The 19,011-nt window shown below is 40.0% G+C and overlaps 1 protein-coding gene across 2 annotated transcripts in view; it reads right to left on the reverse strand.

The window, feature by feature from the left end:
• The window catches only part of SLC6A11 (solute carrier family 6 member 11), a 90,445-nt gene extending 71,437 nt beyond the window's left edge, over positions 1-19,008 (reverse strand). The window contains exons 1-4 of one of the 2 annotated variants that reach the window (XM_068201535.1): positions 18,789-19,008; positions 15,923-16,057; positions 15,543-15,683; positions 14,132-14,222 (exon numbers count right to left, since the gene is read on the reverse strand). In XM_068201535.1, coding sequence (XP_068057636.1) covers positions 14,132-14,222; positions 15,543-15,683; positions 15,923-16,057; positions 18,789-19,008 — 587 coding nt within the window. Of the gene's footprint in view, positions 1-14,131; positions 14,223-14,997; positions 15,163-15,542; positions 15,684-15,922; positions 16,058-18,788 lie in introns of those variants that run through there. The other variant, XM_068201536.1, reaches the window with a different exon arrangement.
• Positions 19,009-19,011: the final 3 nt, after the last annotated feature.

Genomic DNA, 19,011 nt, shown 5'->3' on the forward strand with positions numbered 1-19,011 from the left:
ACAGACACGTGGTGCCAATCAAAGGGAACTGTCAGCACCATAATGAGGATTTAATTACCCTGAAGAGCTGTCAATCGCTTTGGATTTCCTTTGTTCCAGCAGAAAAAAGGGTTGGTGTTTCCCTCAGAAAGGGAGCAGCAACAAGTCCAGAAGCTCTAATTTATCTATAAGATAAAATGTATGCAAAGAATGGATCCAAGGAGGGGAAAGTCCTGCTCAGAGGCCAGCAGGGAAATCCCTCACAGCTCTCCCTAGAGCCAGACCTAAACTCTGCTGCTGGAACCATCTGAAACAGCAGCAGTGGATGAGGTTTTGATAGGAGGGAGCAATCAGAATATGAAATTCTTTTCACAAAGCCTCAGTTCAGTCACATCTACCCCTATTCTTTTATTATTCGACTGAAAAAATAGGAAAAGGGGAAGCATTTTGGAAATATATGATTGCCCCCTGTGTCTGAGAAGTGAGGTTGATATTCAGGAGTCAGATCACAGCTCTGCTCCTCAGCAGTGCAGCTTCTACCTAAAACCTGCCATAAATCACTGAAAACAACGACAAAAAATGTTGTGTAGCTTCTTCCAGTCCTTCCTCCTCTTCTCCTACCTGCAAGAGCCCTGCACTGCCTTGTTCTCCTCAACTTTCCATGCACAGAACACAGAAACAAGCAGTGAAATCAGCACCGAATGTGCTCCTCTCTGATTTGAAGGAGCAAACACTTGAAAAGTTCTGTAGTAAATCTATAGCTCAGCTGCTTTGCATCACACTTGGATGAAAAGAAATAAATAATTTTATCCTGTGTATCAAGACTTGTTGAAGCTGAGCATCTTTTAAATCCTCTTAAATCAAATAAGAAATAACAGATATTTCATTGAAATGTCTTGAAATTCTCACTAGAATTCACTGCTGCCACTTCTTTATTTGAAGAAATTATTATCAACAATATTCCTTGACAGATAAAAGCCCAAGGACCTGGGAGACCACAGTAGCTGGCAGTACAGCTGCAGGTAACCATTTGAATTACTCCAGAACATCAAATCCCTGCTTGGTACAAGTCAGTTTAAGCAGAATTTGCTGGCAACAACTTCAGTGTGAAACTTTGCTGTGAGAAAGATCTGTCCTGCATTGAAGACACAAATCATTAATTACTGTTGGATCTCATAGAAAACAGACATCAGTGAGAGTTTGAAAGTATTTATTGTAGGTATTGAGCTTGTTTTGCTGTTGTAGCTGTTTAGGGGGTGTTGTTTTGTTGTGTAAAAATACTCAGCACTTCAGCCCCTCGAACCCTCCCAGAGGCTGGGAGAGAAGCCAAGGGATCGGTGGCACTTGAGCTTCTTGGGCAGAATATTGAGGGAAACACACTCCACTGCCATGGGGGGAGTTTGGAATCAAAGGTTAATTCAAACCAGGGCAGGATTTTAATTCAGTAGTAGTAAAGTTTTAATTCTCCACAGCATATCTTGCTTGTAAGTAGAATATTAAACCCCAGCCAGAGTGGATTTGTGGTGCCTCACACTGTGCTTGAAGGTTTCCTTGCCTCTGATCACACACATTTAAATTGGTTAAATGCTAGTGAAGATTCTTACATTTCTTCCTGTAAATAACACAGAATAAGAGTGGCAAAAGTTCCAGGAATCTAATGAATAAAAGATAAATTCAGGGGGAATAATAGGGCATATCTCCAAAGAGGGGCTGTCAGAAATGCTGAGCTCTGGTCACAAGGGTCTGTACAGTTGGGCTGAACAAAATCATGACAAAATGACTACAGTGTAGATTAATTCTACTTAGGGTAACAAATATTGTAAGCCTGGCTTAAATCCCACTTGAATCTAAATATAAATGTGGTTTAAAAAGGAAATAAAAATGGATAGTCAGGATCTAAATAGTTAGAACTATAGAACTAATAGAACTATATAAAGAAAAAATTCAGCATGTTTTCAGTACACATAAAATAATAAAATAATGAACCCAGGAAAAAATTAGACCTTGTACAAGGACCTGGTGCTTCCCACATGCCAGGGATACCCTGTTACCAAGGGTTACCTCTGTTCCCTCAATTCACATCGCTGCACGTGCAAAATTTACACAGATAAAATCCCACTGGGAGATGATTTCAACAAGTATTAGATACCTACTGAAAATGGGACTAATTTGTTTGAGAAAGTACTAAAAGACATTTCAATTTGGTGCCTCAGTGCATGTGAGAGGAAGAAGGGCTCCTCTGTTGTTGGAATTGCTGAAGAGGGGAAGGTTATGAGATAATTGAAAAGCAACCATTCCACCCAAATTTGAAAACAAACCTTCTGAAAGCTTACACACTATTTATTGGCTATGGGAACACTGGATTTCCCTGGGAAAGAGTGTCTTTAATAAAGTTGGAGGAGCTGGAACAGGCTCTTGAATAGAAAGAGGATTAACAGCTGCCAACACATTGTTGAAAGGAATGTTCTGGGGCACTTCTTGAGTTATTTCATGATTTGGGAAGCTGAAGAACAGCTCCAATTTATTTGAGGAAGGTCCCTTCATGTTCCCACTTTTATTTGGAGCAGTTTCCAAGACACTTGGCTCTAAAAAACCCAACAACAAACAGCAGCCAAGCAGAGGAGCCTCTTGAGGTGCCTCGTCCATGGGGAGGTGCCCAGCCAGGAGCTCAGGGGCAAAGCTCCCGTTTACCCTGGGCCAGGCTCTGCCCTCAGAGCATCCTGAGGGCATGAAAAACAACAAAATCATGCAGTGCCCCTCTACAGAGCCCTTTATGTTTTATATTTTGGTGCACTTTTATCCCTGCACATGTCAAACCCAGCCCATATTTACCTTCTGAACCTTGTCACTGAGATCCTTGTTCAAAAATCATAACACACCTGAGGGCCAGTGCTGCACAGATTTCTCAGCAGTTTAGGGGAAAAGGATTGAGACCTTTTAGACATCCTCTATTTTTGTGTGAAAGTGAATTTAAGTTTCTATCTAAAGGCATTTCCTTAACTCAAATCCTTCTTTCTCCCATTGCACTTTATGCAATTAATATTCATTTGTTTCTGTGAAAATGTATTGCTTTGAATAGTTCATACCCAAATGCATTCAGGTATCCTTTGCAAATACAGTTTCTGACTCAGAAACTTGAGCAGATATTACTGAACTCTGAAAATTCAGTATTCCAATCCCATGCACCAGAATCCTCTGTGGATTCTCGAAGTGCCAGGAGCTTTCCCATGCCAAAATACCTGTCAGGAAGGTGAGACATTTCCCTGTGGCTGTCTAATCTGACCTAATTGCTGTCTAATTTGGGAGAGGCAGATCCATGCAATCAGACTGCAGAACTCCAAGGTGGAAAAGAAATAGCTGAGAAGGAAAGAACCAGAATTGGTATTGAAAGAACCAGAGAACACAAGATAGTAAAGATTTGAGATATTCTTCACTGCCTTATCTACTTATAGGATAACTTTGGAAAATGATACTGATAAACTTAAAAAATCTATGCTGAATGCTAAATATAAAACTGAAATCAAAAGGCTGGCAGCTTACTTCACGAAATTCTTGGATTTTTTACTTAACATAAACATGTTTTATATAGATCAAGGTAAAAAATATATCCTTCAAGAAAAGGAACCTTAAAAGAGTGTTTTTAATTCTTCAGTGAATTCATTACTGAATTTCATGTACAGGTTTGCAAGATTACTCTTCTCAGGTGTGGTTTGTTATTTTTTGACACTGAAAATGTGAAGAATGGTGCAATCTTATCTTAGAGAGCAGGTATAAAACATTCAATGTTCTGGAAATATCAAAGCTGGGAAATATTTTTCAGCTTTAACACCTAAATCCTCTTCTGTACATTACAGGACTGTAAAAAATAACTGTCAAATTAGAGACTTTTTGAGTTTCACTGCATAAACAAAAAGCAATAGTTAGAAGATCACATACCTCTGATGAGGGACTTGATCAAAAATGTGTGGGAGACCTCTCCCCTTTTCCAGGAGGAGAACACATATTTGAGCAGTGATAACCTTGATGAGTTTTAGCCCCAGAGTAGCACAGAATCACAGAATGGTTTGGGTTGGAAGAGACCTCAAGAATCCCCCAGCTCCACCCCTGCCATGGCAGGGACACCTTCCACTGTCCCAGGCTGCTCCAATCTCTGTCCAGCCTGGCCTTGGGCACTGCCAGGGATCCAGGGGCAGCCCCAGCTGCTCTGGGCACGTGTGCCAGGGCCTGCCCACCTTGCCAGGGAGCAACTCCTGCCCAATATCCCATCTAACCCCAATCTCTTTCAGTCTGAATCTCTTCCCACTTTTCCTGGCACTCCATGTGCTTGTCCAAAATCTCTCTCCATCTTTCCTGTAGCTCCCTTCAGTCACCCCAAAGCTTTTCCTCCAGGTGAACAATGCCAGCTGTGCCAGCCTTTCCTCCCAGCAGAGCTGCTCCATCCTCTGCTCATCCTGGTGCTTCCAGCAGCTCCAGGTCCCTCCTGTGCTGGCCTAGGGCTGGACACTGCTCCTGCACTACACAAAGGACACACTGAATTCAGCAGGACACGACTCAGGCTGCAGTAGATTGGTTCTGACCTTACTTCCACCCAAATCCTACAATCTGGATTAGCAGGAGAGAAGGAGGAGCAGAGACACACTGAGCACTGCTTGAACCTGCTTTGTCTTGCTGCCCTGAGGAGCTCGGTGACACGATGATGACATGGGCAAGAGTGGCACAGTGACAGCTTTAACACCCTCCAGAGAGCAAATATCTGACAGAGATAATGCCTTCAGAAGACATTATTCCTTTCAGACCTTCTTTCCCCTCCTCTAGAGTCTAATATTTGGGAAACAAAACGTGGGCTGGTTGTGCCAGGTGTTTTCCCAGGGCACTGGTGTGGTAGTCACTGAAACACCTCCAGAACAAGCACAGCTACAACTGCAAAGTTAAACAAATCCCAGTGGATTTTTTTTGCACATTTAGTCACTAAAAGTGTTTAAAACTGAGAGAGCCCAGACGCCAAACTGTCCCTGCAAGTCAACATGAGGTGACACTTTGGCTTTTCTGGAATATCCAGAGTAAGAGCTACAGGCTTTGTGCAGTGTCCAAACCTCTCTTGTGAGGGTTTATTGGAAACTCTAAAACAGGAAATATACCCACAGGTTTCTAAAAGAGCTAAAAATGGTCCTTGACAGATATTGCTGGATACCCACGTGTACTCCCCAACCATCAGTGCTCAAGGATTACAAAGAAGGAGTTCAGCTTTTAGAAGATAATCCATGGGTTACAGATTGAGAGAAATTCATTGGAAATTCTTTAAAGTGTAAGACGTCATTTCTGCAAATCCACTGGATTCCATACTTGGCTTGTTTCTCAAGGCAGCAGACAGACAATTCCCAGTGGTCACATTGGCAAGAATCCCTCAGCTACAGCATTATTCTGAAATATTTACCTCTTCCAGCAGAGCCAGTGTGAATTACACATAACAGAATGAGTCATTCCTGCTTGAGCCACATTTGCTGCTATCCAGCCTAGTTCCTTCTCCTTAAATTCCTGCCAGGATTGAATGTTGTTCCATTCATTACTCATTTCTACACACCTCCAATTAAAAAGTGAAATTATGCTTTCCTCTGCAGAATTTTCTCTGAAATTTCTAGTACAGCTTGCAAAACCTGAAAAGAATGACACATTTCTTGTGTCAACCCCTGTCTCATGAAGGTCAGTACAGGTTGACTGTATAAATAATAATATAATGTAGACTAGTGTATATATGTATAATAATAATAATAATAATAATAATAATGCATAAATATACTATTTTTTCAGTACAGGTTGACTGTATAAATAATAATATAATGTAGAATAGTATATATATGTATAATAATAATAATGTATAAATATACTATTTTTTCAGTACAGGTTGACTGTATAAATAATAATATAATGCAGAATAGTGTATATATGTATAATAATAATGTATAAATATTTTTTTTTTCATTTTTATATGTGTGTTTCTCTCACACTGCAACAGTGAGGGATAAACACAGAACATCCCATTCCTGACCTATTTTCATTACCCCTCTTTCACTGAAGTCATGGCAACTTCTCCTTAACCAACCCCAAGGGTTTAATCCTGTTAAATCACTTTTTGTGCTGTTCCACTCACCTCTGCTCTACAGTCTCTTTTCTCAATATATCCAATGACTCCTTCAGGCTTTTTTGTAATTTTCCCTCTTCTCCTCTCTGAAGAAGTCATCTAGCAAGAAAAATCTCCCTTTTTATTCACCTTGGGTGGTATAAATTAGCTCAGCACACAGCACCAGCTGTGAGCTGAAAGCACCCAGAAGAAATCAAGTCAAGCTGATGTCTCTCAGAATTTGTGTGGAGCCTTTTAGAAAACCTGTACAGTTGTACTCAGCTTTTCACTATTAATTAAATGTTCATCAAATGAGAACTACTGAGCACAAAATATTGAGAACTGCTGCATGATCTTGTAAAACAGACCTTCACAGTGAGTTTTTCGTTACAAATTCATGTAACAAATGAATGGTGATAAGCTCTTATCTCTTCCTCACAGAACAGGCCAAAAGAAAACCATTACCTGACTGGCAAAAAAAATTTAAAAATGGAAAAAATTCCTCTGTCGACATATTTCTTATCTCACTGGCCTTAAACTCCAGTCACAAAAAACCCCTAAGATGTGAAAAAGAGTGGGGGCACAAGGAATAAAACATAACTTACAGCTCAAAAGAGAAAAAAGAAAGTTGCAAATGGACAGGAGTTATTTTGGGAGGTCTCAATGCTTTGTCCACATTTGCAGCTCCTGAGTCTTCATAAAATATCACTCTGCTGTAGCACTCACAAATTACAGATTATTAATTAAATCCAGATTCATTCTACTGGATCAATTTTTCCTTTATGAACTAAAACCTATGAACATCAGGTATGAAAAAATTGAGGAAGAGCTGTTGAAGGGATTTGGGGGATTTCAGTGGTTTCTTTGCACCCAGAGGACAGCAGTGCCCATGGTGCTGTTTCAAGGCCTGCACTGATCGGTGTCCTGGAGTCTTTCCAGGAATTCCAGGGTAATATTTCCAGGAAGTCCTCCTGACACAGCAAAGCAATTTTGCTGCCATATAAGAATATAGTGCAAAACAGTGAAATAATTAAAAAAGGTTGTTTTGTTTTGTTTCTTTCAGCCTGTGCTCATTATAATTTTTACACAGAAAAAACACCTCTCCTTTGAGCATTTAATCTGATTTAAAATCCCAAGCAACCACCCTGTCTGTTAACATCCTGAATGTTCAAAGCCATATTTGGGAAACACACTTAAAAAGTGTCTAAACATTTGATTTTTCTCATGATGATATTTTTTCAAGAGCCAAAAGTAGACAGAGGCTTGATGAATTGCATGGAAATCTATCCTTTACACAGTACCCATGCTGAGATGGCCAAAAACCAGAGGAATGTGATTCCTGTTAAATGATGTTTTCAGTTGCGCATCTCTAAAATCCCTCTCAGCAAAGCCCTTCCCATTCCCAATTCTAAGACAGGGAATAAATATACTGGAAACATTCCTGGACATTTGGAAATAAAAGTCTCTTCTTTACTTGGATATTTAAGGGATTACAGAGGTATGAAAAACATGCCTTGGAAGAGCTCCATGTGATTTGTTGGCACTTCCAGTCTTACACATCTCTTTCCTGTGGTCAGCCAGTAAAGAAAATAATTCCTGGAATGGGCAACTTTGTCAAAAATGAATGGGACTGTCCAGCTTGCCCTGTGAGGAGCTACTGGAGGGAACTAACTGGTTTCAGGCAGCAAATGGCACCAGAGGCACCCAACTTTCACTTTTTCAAATTTCACTATTTATCTAGACAGTTCCTAATTTCAGTTTTCCAGAATTAAGTTTGTGTAGATACTTACTACTTTCACTTTTCTAGAATTAAAAGGTTGTGTAGACACTTCCTGCTTTCACTTTTCTAGAATTAAAAGGTTGTGTAGACACTTCCTGCTTTCACTTTTCTAGAATTAAAAGGTTGTGTAGACACTTCCTGCTTTCACTTTTCTAGAATTAAAAGGTTGTGTAGACACTTCCTGCTTTCACTTTTCTAGAATTAAAAGGTTGTGTAGATACTTCCTAACTGCAGTCTTCCAGATTTAAGTTTGTGTAGACACTTCCTACTGTCAGTTTTCTAGAAGATTTAAAAAATTGTGTAGATATTTGTAGGATGTTGTACATAACAACTCAGGAAAAAGGGGATGAGCTGGTTTTATAATTGCATAAAACCAGATATAGCTGAAGGGAGGCCTTTCAATGGAAGAGTTTTAATTAAAAAATAATTTAAAATTAAAAAAAAATTAAAAAATTAATTACATTTTAAAAAATAACTATTTTTTTTTAACCCCACACAAAGAACCCAGCAAACCAACAAGTTACGAGAAACAATAAACCCCTGGCAAAGGCAAAAGAAACACTCCTGGTTATTTTGGCTCAGGCTGCTCCTGGCTGATTTGGCCAAGCCCATCATGGCACCACTGAGGTTTTGCTATTTTAGACCTTTCACTTTATATTAATTTTACTCCTTCAAGCAAAATGTGCTTCTCTCATGTAATTCTTTCCCTACAACAGCACAAAGTGCATTTACAGATGTACAAGTCTAAACACACATTCCTATCTTAACCCCAATAATGAAAATGCCCTTATTGGTTGCAAATAAAACAGATTTGCCATTTCTCAGCAAAACTGGATATTTAAGCCAGCAGCTTCTAAAGATCATAGTTTGCAAGCACCTCACTCAGTTTCTGTGCATGTTTACCTACCATTAGTAGCAACAATGGCATTTCTAGAACTTTAACAATTGTGCAATTAAGGGATATTTTAAGTAGCTCACATATGACCTTTGCTACAAAATTTAATTTCTGGTTTTGACAGCACTGCAAACCAAAACTTGACTGTGTATTAACACAGGAACCAACCAAATGCTACAAATTCCCAAAGCAGTAGAAAGTCAGGAGAATTTGCAAACTTGAAGGTCATTTTTTAATCATCCATAGCAAAAGCATTATGTATGACAGGAAGTGTAAAAATCAAAAACCATGGAAGTTCATCCACCTGGCTTAGGGTCCAGCCCTCAATACAGGAAAACTGGGCAGCATTTTGATACCCATCCGTTTGCCTGTTTCAGCTGAAGTCAGGCGAAGTCAGTGATCTTGAGGCAAACCCAGATGGAGAGCTCACGAGGCTCCAAAGAAAAAGCAATTTTCACACGGCCCCTTGAGCTGGGCAGCAAGAGGAGGGTCTGGCACTGTTTAATGTCCTACAAGACACCCACAAAGGGGCTGGTTCGGGGTGGTGCTGGATCCCCTGGGCACTGAGCAGGCTCAGCTCACCCCTGACTTCTCAGTGTGCTGGGGATTAACCACAATGTGACTCCTGCACTCGTCTGTGGCCTGAATGAAACAGGAAAATCCTCTTTTTTGACTTTGCAAGGAAAGGGTTTGTGCCTTTTCCTTTTTGCTGAGAACAGCCCCTTTTCTTTTAGCCCAGACAAAACCAATGTTTTTTCTCACTAGGCTTTAGTTGGAAATGCTGGGGATGTGTCACCCCCTCCAGAGAGTGACAGGCCAACAAGCAGACCTCCTTTAACAGAGCACCAACTTGTTGCTACACAGCCAATAAAAAACCATTGAGGTGGAATCAGCCACAAAACCGTGGCTCTTCTTTCTGTGCAGCTCCCTTCCCAGGCACTGGAAAGCTCCAATTCCTGCCCGTGGGGACAGACTGGAGCAGCAGCCAAAAGGGCACCCGGGCATGGCTGCAGCCCCCACACCTGCCAGGCAATTTCCTCTCCCAGGAAAGCAGAAAAATGATGGAGCAGAGCATCTCCCCTCTGTTTGCCAGGCTGCAAATACACCCTCACCCACAGCCAGAGTGCTTTTTCATATCCTGCTTTACTTTACCAGTAATTAGCAGCTACCACTATTAATTATTTAAACTTTGGACGCCAAAAATTCTATGTGCCACGCCTTGAAAGTGTGATTATTACTTTTTCTTAGAAAATCCTTAAACAAATTATACAATTGGGATGAGGGAAAGGCCATAGATGGGAGAAAACAGGTCAAGTCTCTGAGTGCTGGCACAAGTATGAAAAGAAAAGTGGAAATTCAGGCTCTTGTCTGTCCTTTGGAACACAGCAACAGAGCATTTGAAGGATAAAAAGTGAATTTTTATCAGTTTAGCTGCTTCCCTGTGCACACAGAATTTGGAACTTCTCAAGGCTGCAGCTTGCAAGCCCTTCTTGAGTAAGAAATCCTTTAATCCCCTAATTTTGATCAGCTGTCAGTGGTGTCTGCACACCCAAATGAAGCCTTAAAACACTAATAGGGATAGATATTTCTAAGCAGGAAAAAAAAGAAAAGAGTGTCCAAACTGCCAGGTTTTGCTGCACCTCCAGCAGGATCAGTCCATTTTCACTTTGTAGCTACAGGGAAGTGGTTATCAATTACAGTTTCACAAAAATATTTAAAGTTTTGAAGTTTAATGAGGTTCTTTGGAGTGTACCAGAAGGAAAACAGCACCTAGGACCTGCTGCAGGATTTCTCTCTGAATCCTTTTTTTGGTTGGTTTGTTTTAACAAAGAAACCATCCATGCAAGACAAAAATTAAACTTTCACCCTCTGTGTGAGACAGTTATCAAAGCAGGGAGAGAAGATGAATTCTCAGAAGTCAGAGTATTCCTGCTAAGGGAGCAGCATCTTCTGGGTGCACCTGAGAAAGGGGAACTGGAAAAGCTTCATGGCACTGCCACGTATCCTCTGCCACTTCTGCCCATGGCTCGGTCCCTGCCTGACTTGAGCCACAGCTTCAGGACTTGCCAAAGCTGCAGAAGTAGCAAAAGTTACAAATATTTCAGCAGAAAGGCTGGAGTTTGGGTTTGCAACCCTCAAGCCAGCTGAGGATTTGGATTCACTTCCAGTCATGAATAAATAAGAGGTGAGCCTTACAGCCTAGCTGGTGGAAAAGACTTAGCAGCACCAGGTAAGAGGGAAAAAAATTCCTTTCCAATGCCAGAAATAAAGATGGTTTGGGCCTGGTGTATTTATTTACACACTTAAACCCAAATCCAACTTGTCTCCCTGCTCCCAACCTCTGGTGGCACTTCGAGAATGCAAATGCTGTGTGAAACAACAGCCTCAACCTCCTGAGCATGAGGAGCTCTCAGACTGGGAGCACTGCAAAACCACTGGAGAATTGCTGAGTCTCTTCTTGTTAGGCTGGGCTTAATTAAAACCATCTGAAGATAGTGTGATTGCCCTAAAAGGCTGTGGCAATGGGAGAGGGTTGTGAAAGGAAAGCTGCAGCATCAGCCTGACACTTTACAAATGCAGGGCTGAGTTTCACATGTAAACAGGCTCACTCACAAAAAGCCAACAGGATCACTGTGCACAAGAATTACCACTCTAATCCACAGATTAAATCAACAGACAAAAAAAAAAACCACAAAAAAATCCTACAAAACCCCATTTTTTTTCCCCTCAGCCAACCCTTCACACAATAAATTGGCTTTATGTGGCCACAACTCAGGGGAATTTCAATGGCAGCCTTGGCATTGCAGGGAGCAAAGTGTGAAGGTTCTGAATGGCTGTTCTGAAGAAACCTGGAGCCTCCCCCTTCCCTACTCCAGCAACTCTCCTTTTTACTATCTGTTTCAACAAGCTTACAATGAGTTTAGGGCTCCTGGCAGCAGAATTTACAGAATCATAAAGCAGCATCACAAGAACACCACCTCTAGCTGAGGGAAATAACATTGCTGATAACAGTTATCTCCAGACAAAGTAATTCTTTTAATAATATTCACTGTGTATGAACTGCTCTGTTATCTGCTCTTTATACAGAAAGACCCTGCTATGCTTTTATGTCTGATATTTAAGACATAATTTAATTATAATCTTAATTCCAATTAGTTATTTCAAGGCAAAAATCAATCCTGATTTTAATAAAGCTCATTCTTTCACCATGAAGCTAGTTTTTCCTGGGTTTTTTTTCAATTTCATCATAACTACTTCAATTTCAAACAAGGCAAACACCTTCCTTAGCAGGAAGAGAATACATTTATTTCCTGTGTGCAAAACTATGCAACTCCAGTTTTACTTGGACAGAGAAAGTAGAAAAGTTTAATATCTTAAGTTATTTTGGCCAGCAAACTGTTAGTGTTACAAAATGTTTGTCTGTGACACAATAAGGAAAGATATTTCACATAAATAACAGATAATTTAATTCACCTTTTTTTTTTTTTTTTTGGTGTTTGTGATTTTAAAAGGTTTGGAATGTGTATTTTCAACTTTTTATTGACAAGACTGTAAAACCAGCTAGAGAAAAGGCTAAATCTGATTATCCCTTCTAGTTTCATAATTTATTCCTGACTTAGCCAAAATCAGGTAGGGAAATATGCCCCAAAATTGAAGGAATTAAAACCCACTGCACCTTGATTGCAGGTGGAGCCTAGAGAATCTTGTTTAGCTTCATTTTCAGAGATCTCTGAGAAGGGACGTCCTTAAAATGGATTTGTATGTGCTTCAAAATAACACAGACCCAGGAATTCAGGCACTCCAGAGATGAGCACTAACACAAAATCCACAAAACCATAAAAACAGGAGAGTGTAAAACCATAAAAACAGAAAAGTGTGAAACCATAGAAATATGAGAGTGGAAAATTTACTCTGTGCCCTCCATAGAACTGAACTAAACAGTTCTTACTTCTCTGGATAGCTGGAGTTACCATCAGTGGCAGAGTTGGGAATATTGTTGAAAAATCATATAAATGCAGAGGCTAAATTGGCTAATACTTGAGAAAATATATTTTGTTAATTTATTCACACTGATGTTAAAGTCTTAATTCTCGTTATCCCAAAGAACCATAACAGATTTTTGCTAAAATAAAGTTGTAGCATTAAGTGATGCCAATTGAGAAACTCTTGTTTATTCTGAAATATTACCTGTGGGTAGATATATTTTGATTTTAGATGTTAGGCTTTCAGATTATTGAAAATTTTAACAGAAAATAAAATTTCACTTTTACCCAGGGAGTGCATATGACTTTCACATAGTTCAGGTTTAATTCAGTTTGGGGGGTTATTTTATTTTTAAATAAAACAGCATTATTTGCTGAAATAACTAATGAAATCTAAGTTTACTGATGTAGCAAGAAAAAGAGATACAGGCAGACAATGGCACATTCTAAGATTCAAGGAAATTATGTCAATGTAGAATTCTCCCTTCAAGGAGTTTTAATTCCTGTTTTTTTTTAAGTGCAGCTGTTGCTGTCCTGAACACAAAACAGCATCTGTCTTAAAAATAAAATTAATGGGTCCTCAAGAAATTGCAGTAACCCAGAATTGTGTAACAAGCTTTGCATTGTGAAATCGCTCAGAATTCAAAGTAACATTCCATTTCTCTGATTGGCTTAACACACGCTGCACCCTGCAAGGAACAAATGGGAGGCTACACTGCACTGATTAAATATTTATGGTCAGAAAAAATATGTCACCACAAAAGCAGATCATCTTCTGCAAACATCTGATTTTCTTCCCTCAGTCTAACAAGAAATCAGAGTCGGGGGGACAGGAGAGAGTTAAACTCTCCTGTTATTCTAGCTGAATAACTAACACTTACAGAGTCCTTTAAAAAATAATGAGATCCAGAAGCCAGAGTATTAGTTAGCTGAAACAAGTATGAAGATGTAGCTCTCAAAATCCTAAGGGAAGAAACATTTGGAAAAAAAAAAAGGGGGGGGGGGGGGAAAGGAATATTGTAAATCATCTTCTTTCTTTCACCTTTGCCTCCTCATTAGTATGGGTTGGAGGCTCTTTCCTCCAGCAGCAGGAGCCAAGCTCCCGAGCAAGTGGCACACTTTGTTCTATGTCCTTTCAGGATATGGAATTCCTTTCCTTGTATCCTCTCAAAAAAGAGTTAAAAACTCTCATTCTGTCTGTGGCTGGATAAGAAAATTTCCAGCTCAACTCACATCCCTAAGTGCTATAGGGTTACGAGGTATAAATGGTCAAATACGTAGTGGATAGTCTGATCAAATATAAAGTGAGCGCATAGTCTGATCAAATATAAAGGGAGTGGATAGTCGGATCAAATATAAAGTTTTTGTGCACTTACTCCCAGAATTCCATCACTGGAGAAGTGGCATTTTGTAAAGAGACTTGACTGCAGTTGCTCATGTTGAGTTTTTGAAATTCCACACAGTTTTCTAGAAAAGAACCAAAAAAAGAAGGAGTTTGCTATGTTGACAAGCAAGTACAGTTCTTGTTAGGTCCCACTGTGTGCACCTTGGAAAGCCCCCTCTCTGCACCACATTTTCTGGGTGGGGTTAAAGGGTTTCTGGGGGCACTAATTGCCACATCTGCTACTTCTGCAGCACCAGGTTATGATAACCCAGAGAAACATCCATGAGGACTCTCCTACAACACTTCCCAGAGGCACAGGGCCAAAAAACCCCCTCAGGCAGACGAGAGAAACATTGAGGCAATGGATTGGGAATTCCAACGTGCTCCTACTCCCATTATTATTATTATCAATTATTATTATCACTATTATTATTATAATAATTATCTCTAACACAAAGGGCAAAGCAGCTCAGCACTGTGGAGCATTTGAGCAGTGATAACACCGGCTGAGCTCCTTTGCAGGGCTGCCAAAATTGATACCAAAGCCTTCCACATCCACTGGGCCCAAAATTACCTCCCTGATAGAAACTAAGATTTCAGGCAGCTTCAGGTGTGCTCAAAGAACACAAAAAATGGCCAGTTAGTGAAAACTATGAAAGACAACATTTGAAATTGGGCTGTATATAAATAAATAAAATAAATGCAAAATTTCAGGAACATGGGAACAAGGATAGTGGGATAAGATCCTCCCCATGGATGTTTGGGATCTAGAGACTCAACAAGCAGAGAATTACAGATATAAATATCAATGAGAGGACAGATGCAGAGCCCTACCCTGCAAACCTCCTGAATACATACCTCATCCTTCATGCAGGAGGCTACTTTACATGCAGCAAGGATTATTTATGAGACTACATTTCCAGAAGTAGCTTGATGAACATTATCCCTCAACATCTGGCATTTAAAAGAGCAATTCCAAAGATCCACATTTAATATTATTCCCTCTCCATTCAAACTCCTCCTGACTTCATTAGAGTGAAAGAGCAAGATTGCAACCTGTCATCAGGTCATTCTCTGCTGCAGAATTCACTCACTGTGTTCAGGGAGAATAGATATGATTGCAAATGAGAGTCTTGGGATTTAGCCAGATCTTACAGAATTAACAAATCCATAGTCTTTTTCTGCTGACATTATATTCTAGGGGAGTAAATGCTTTACAATGACCTAACCCAAAAAGGTCCAAGGCAGTTTCACTCCGGGTTTCCTTTCTCTTGCTGCAGTGGGATGAGATTGGCCCATTTGCACAGATTTTGCTACACCAATGGCTTTATTCAGGACATTTCAAGATAATACTCAATCACCTGGGAGGATTTTTGTAGTGGTAATCTCTGCTGAGGTCATACCTGTATTCCATTCGTGGCCACAGGAAGCCCAGGGAAGCTCTGTAGTAAAGCAGTTGAACAAATAGAAGATAGCCCATGCTAAAATGATGATGTAATATACATTTAGGTGTGCCTCTATAACTTGGGTAGCATAGCCAATGCCTGGAGGAGCAAAGCAAAAAGTGAGATATGAAAGAAAACTTCTGCTTTTCAGGCTGTATTTAATTTAAAAACAAAAGCTTACTCTTAAGTATAGCTTGACTTTGGTTTTAAAAGTTTTTATTTTACTTAAATAAATTTTTAAAAATATTTTACTTAAATATATCTTAATTTTGATACAATTTATTTCATTTTACTTCAAATGGAATGCTTTCTTTTGCAGTAGAAGACAGAACTGTTACCTTCAAAGAGAGGGCACACTTTCCTCCAGCATGTGATGCCTCCTTCACTTGTAAACTGTCCCAAGGCCGTCTCCAAGAAAAATACTGGTATTCCACAGCAAATAAAAAAGACCACGTAGGGGATGAGGAAAGCACCTGCCAGTGAATATTGAGGGGGTGTTGGTTATTAGAATGAACAGGGCTCCTCAGTAGCACAGTGAGGATTTTTCCATTACAGGAGGAATCAGCTGTGAGCCATCAGTGCAATGCAGGAAGGTTTACTCCTGCCCCAAATATCCAAAGTTTACCTGTAAGCCAGGGCCATGGACTAAAACAGACCAGACCAAAGTTCCTCAGCCTAAAGTCAGCTCAAGAGTCTCTCAAACACAGAAAAGATCCCAGCTATGCTCAGCTCAAAGTTCTGCTCTGTCCAGCACCACATCAGTCTGCACCCCTATCCTTGCTTTTTTCAGGGGTGAGGAAGTGTTACAGATATTAAATCTGAGAAATCCTTTTCATGTTATTTATAAGATAAGGATTGAGAAAAGGGAATGAGGAAACAAACTTCAGAACGACTTACAAGGACAGAAAAGCAGGGCCTGGCCTTATCAGGCAGAAATACTGATGTGAAATTCTAGGAAAATAACAAAGCATCAACATTTTGGTTGGATGCTGACAGAAAACTCCAGCACAGGTAGTGAACCACAGCAAAACCCAAACACAGCACACCCACACCCTGCAACAGCTGCTGTGCTTCAGTCACCCTGATTAGAAAGCTGAGACAAATAAATCCACCTGCTCTGATTGAGTCTCATCATCTCATCACCAGGAGCCTCTTCCCTCTAGGAAATTTCCCTAGAGATGAATCCCAGGTGCCCCTCAAGCAATCCATAGGGATTCCACAAAGAATGGAATACTTGCATGGCTTCTCTGGATAATTCACTGGCCAGTATCATCATACACACTATCACAGTGAGTTTAACAATGCAACTTGTGGAAATCCAAAGTACCAGCTTGGACTGTTTTCCCAATAGGCATACATGAGGAAATTAGAAAACATCAGGATGCCCAGCTTGCAAAAAGATCATGTTCCAAGAAATAACTCATTTTAAACACACAAAGAAATTAATTTTCTTCAAAACCTGAACATCCACAGCCTAAACTTACGGATGATTGTTCCTACACTTCCTGTTATGACTTGGAGTAAGTGCCAGAGAGGTCACACCTCACAAGTTCCAAACTACAGCTTCTAGATTTGTTCTGTTTAAAGCAACTTATTTCACAACTAGCTCAGATATTTACCACTGTCTTCCCCTAGCACACACCAAGGAGTTGGATGCAGCAGATTTAGCACTAAAAACAAACTCCGGTCTAATTCCAGCAGGGGGTTACACAAGCTCACAGACTGAGCCTTCATTGACTAAAACTGGTCAATGGCAAATGTCCCATGGTGCCAGGACATGACCAATTAAATCACACCCACTTATTCTGTTTTGAAAGAGTACAGGGATGATTAAATATGATATTTAAGTAATTTCCTTTTCATCAAATCACACAAAACAATGATGAAAATTCTTTCTACCTCATGTTAGTTACATCCTTTAAAATGATAGCATCACCTTTTGACAAGCTGGCACACACCTACAAATGGGCACCTAAAGATGGCTGCAGGAACCAAAAAATTACACACCAAAAATATATTCCTGTCATTTCCTCTGCCAAAAGTTCTCTGGGAACACTTTGACCATCACCAAGAAAGGGTTGTGTATATGATGTGCAGCATGTTAATTTTCAGGATCTGGTGGCAGCATTCTCTAAAGAGCTGAACTCTTGTTACCTAAGTTTGGCCAAAATACAGAGACATAAAGAAAGGAAATTCCAACAATAAACACAATTTGCACGGCAGGATTTGTCTTGTAGAAACAGCACACAAAACAGGCTAAAAACCATCCCCAAGTTCAGATAAGGAGGGACAAGGAATAGAAAATTTGGCACAGCAAACAAACCCATCAAGGGGCAGATCAGTGCTTATCAGCCCTGAACATCCTATTTTTCTTCCAGCCTCTGTGTTTACACTGCCACTGACTCAGGCCTTAAGTGTGAGGAATGTTGAACCCAGTCCACAGGATTCTAAACTGAGTTTGTAATTTACTTTCCTTTCTTCATTGCTGCCCAATGTGCTTATTCTCAACTGTCATTTATCTTATACAGTTTACAGTTGGCTATAACCAATACATGCCACATGTTACACTCTGTAGAAGTTGAGTCTGCTCTTTTCTCTCTCAAATAACATTCATATTTTATATTTATTAGGGCTTGCTCTCTTCGAGTAACCTGTAGTTTTACATCTTCCCCTGTCTTGCTGTAGGAATTGGGGAAGTAGTGAGGGAAAAAAAAAGAACATTGAGGTATAAAAAAATTTCATGCAACAAAGAAAATAAATTTAGTCTTTGTGGCATTATTAGGAAAAAAAAAATTCATCCTTTCCAAAGCACACTGCTGTGACAAATGAAGTGCTGTCTTCTTTTCTGTGTCAGACAAACTTAGTTAAGTCTGCCTGGGTGTATATTCACATGCAGAAGACAGCGTGTACTACTATAACTGAACACTGGCTTCTCCTGCATGAAAAATGTTCCTGAAAAAAATGTGTCAATTTACTAACGCAACAGCAACTTGTAAAAATAAACCACACAGTGTTTGGAGAGAAGGAAAGAGAAACACAACGATTTTTCTTAGTTGTCAGATGTTTAATGCTTCCCTGTCTGCACACGCACTGAAATCCTGAACACGTCCCTCTCACTAGTGCAATAAATCACTGCAAAGCACTCTTAACTGTTTCATTCCCGTGTTTAATTCCCATGTAAATCCACACGTGATGCCATCTTACCTCCTCCATTCTTGTAGCAAAGATACGGGAATCTCCAGACGTTTCCCAACCCAATAATCTCCCCTGCCACAGAAAGCACAAATTCAACCTTATTGTTCCAGTGACCTCTTTCATGAACTTTCTTATCATTGCTGTGGACGAGGTTGGTACTTGAGGCTTCTGGGTCCAAAGCATCTTCTGGCTTGCCATTAATTATAGGAATAGTCTTTTCAGCTGTCATGAC

Source organism: Anomalospiza imberbis, chromosome 11 (assembly GCF_031753505.1).
Source record: "Anomalospiza imberbis isolate Cuckoo-Finch-1a 21T00152 chromosome 11, ASM3175350v1, whole genome shotgun sequence".
Lineage (NCBI taxonomy): Eukaryota > Metazoa > Chordata > Aves > Passeriformes > Viduidae > Anomalospiza > Anomalospiza imberbis.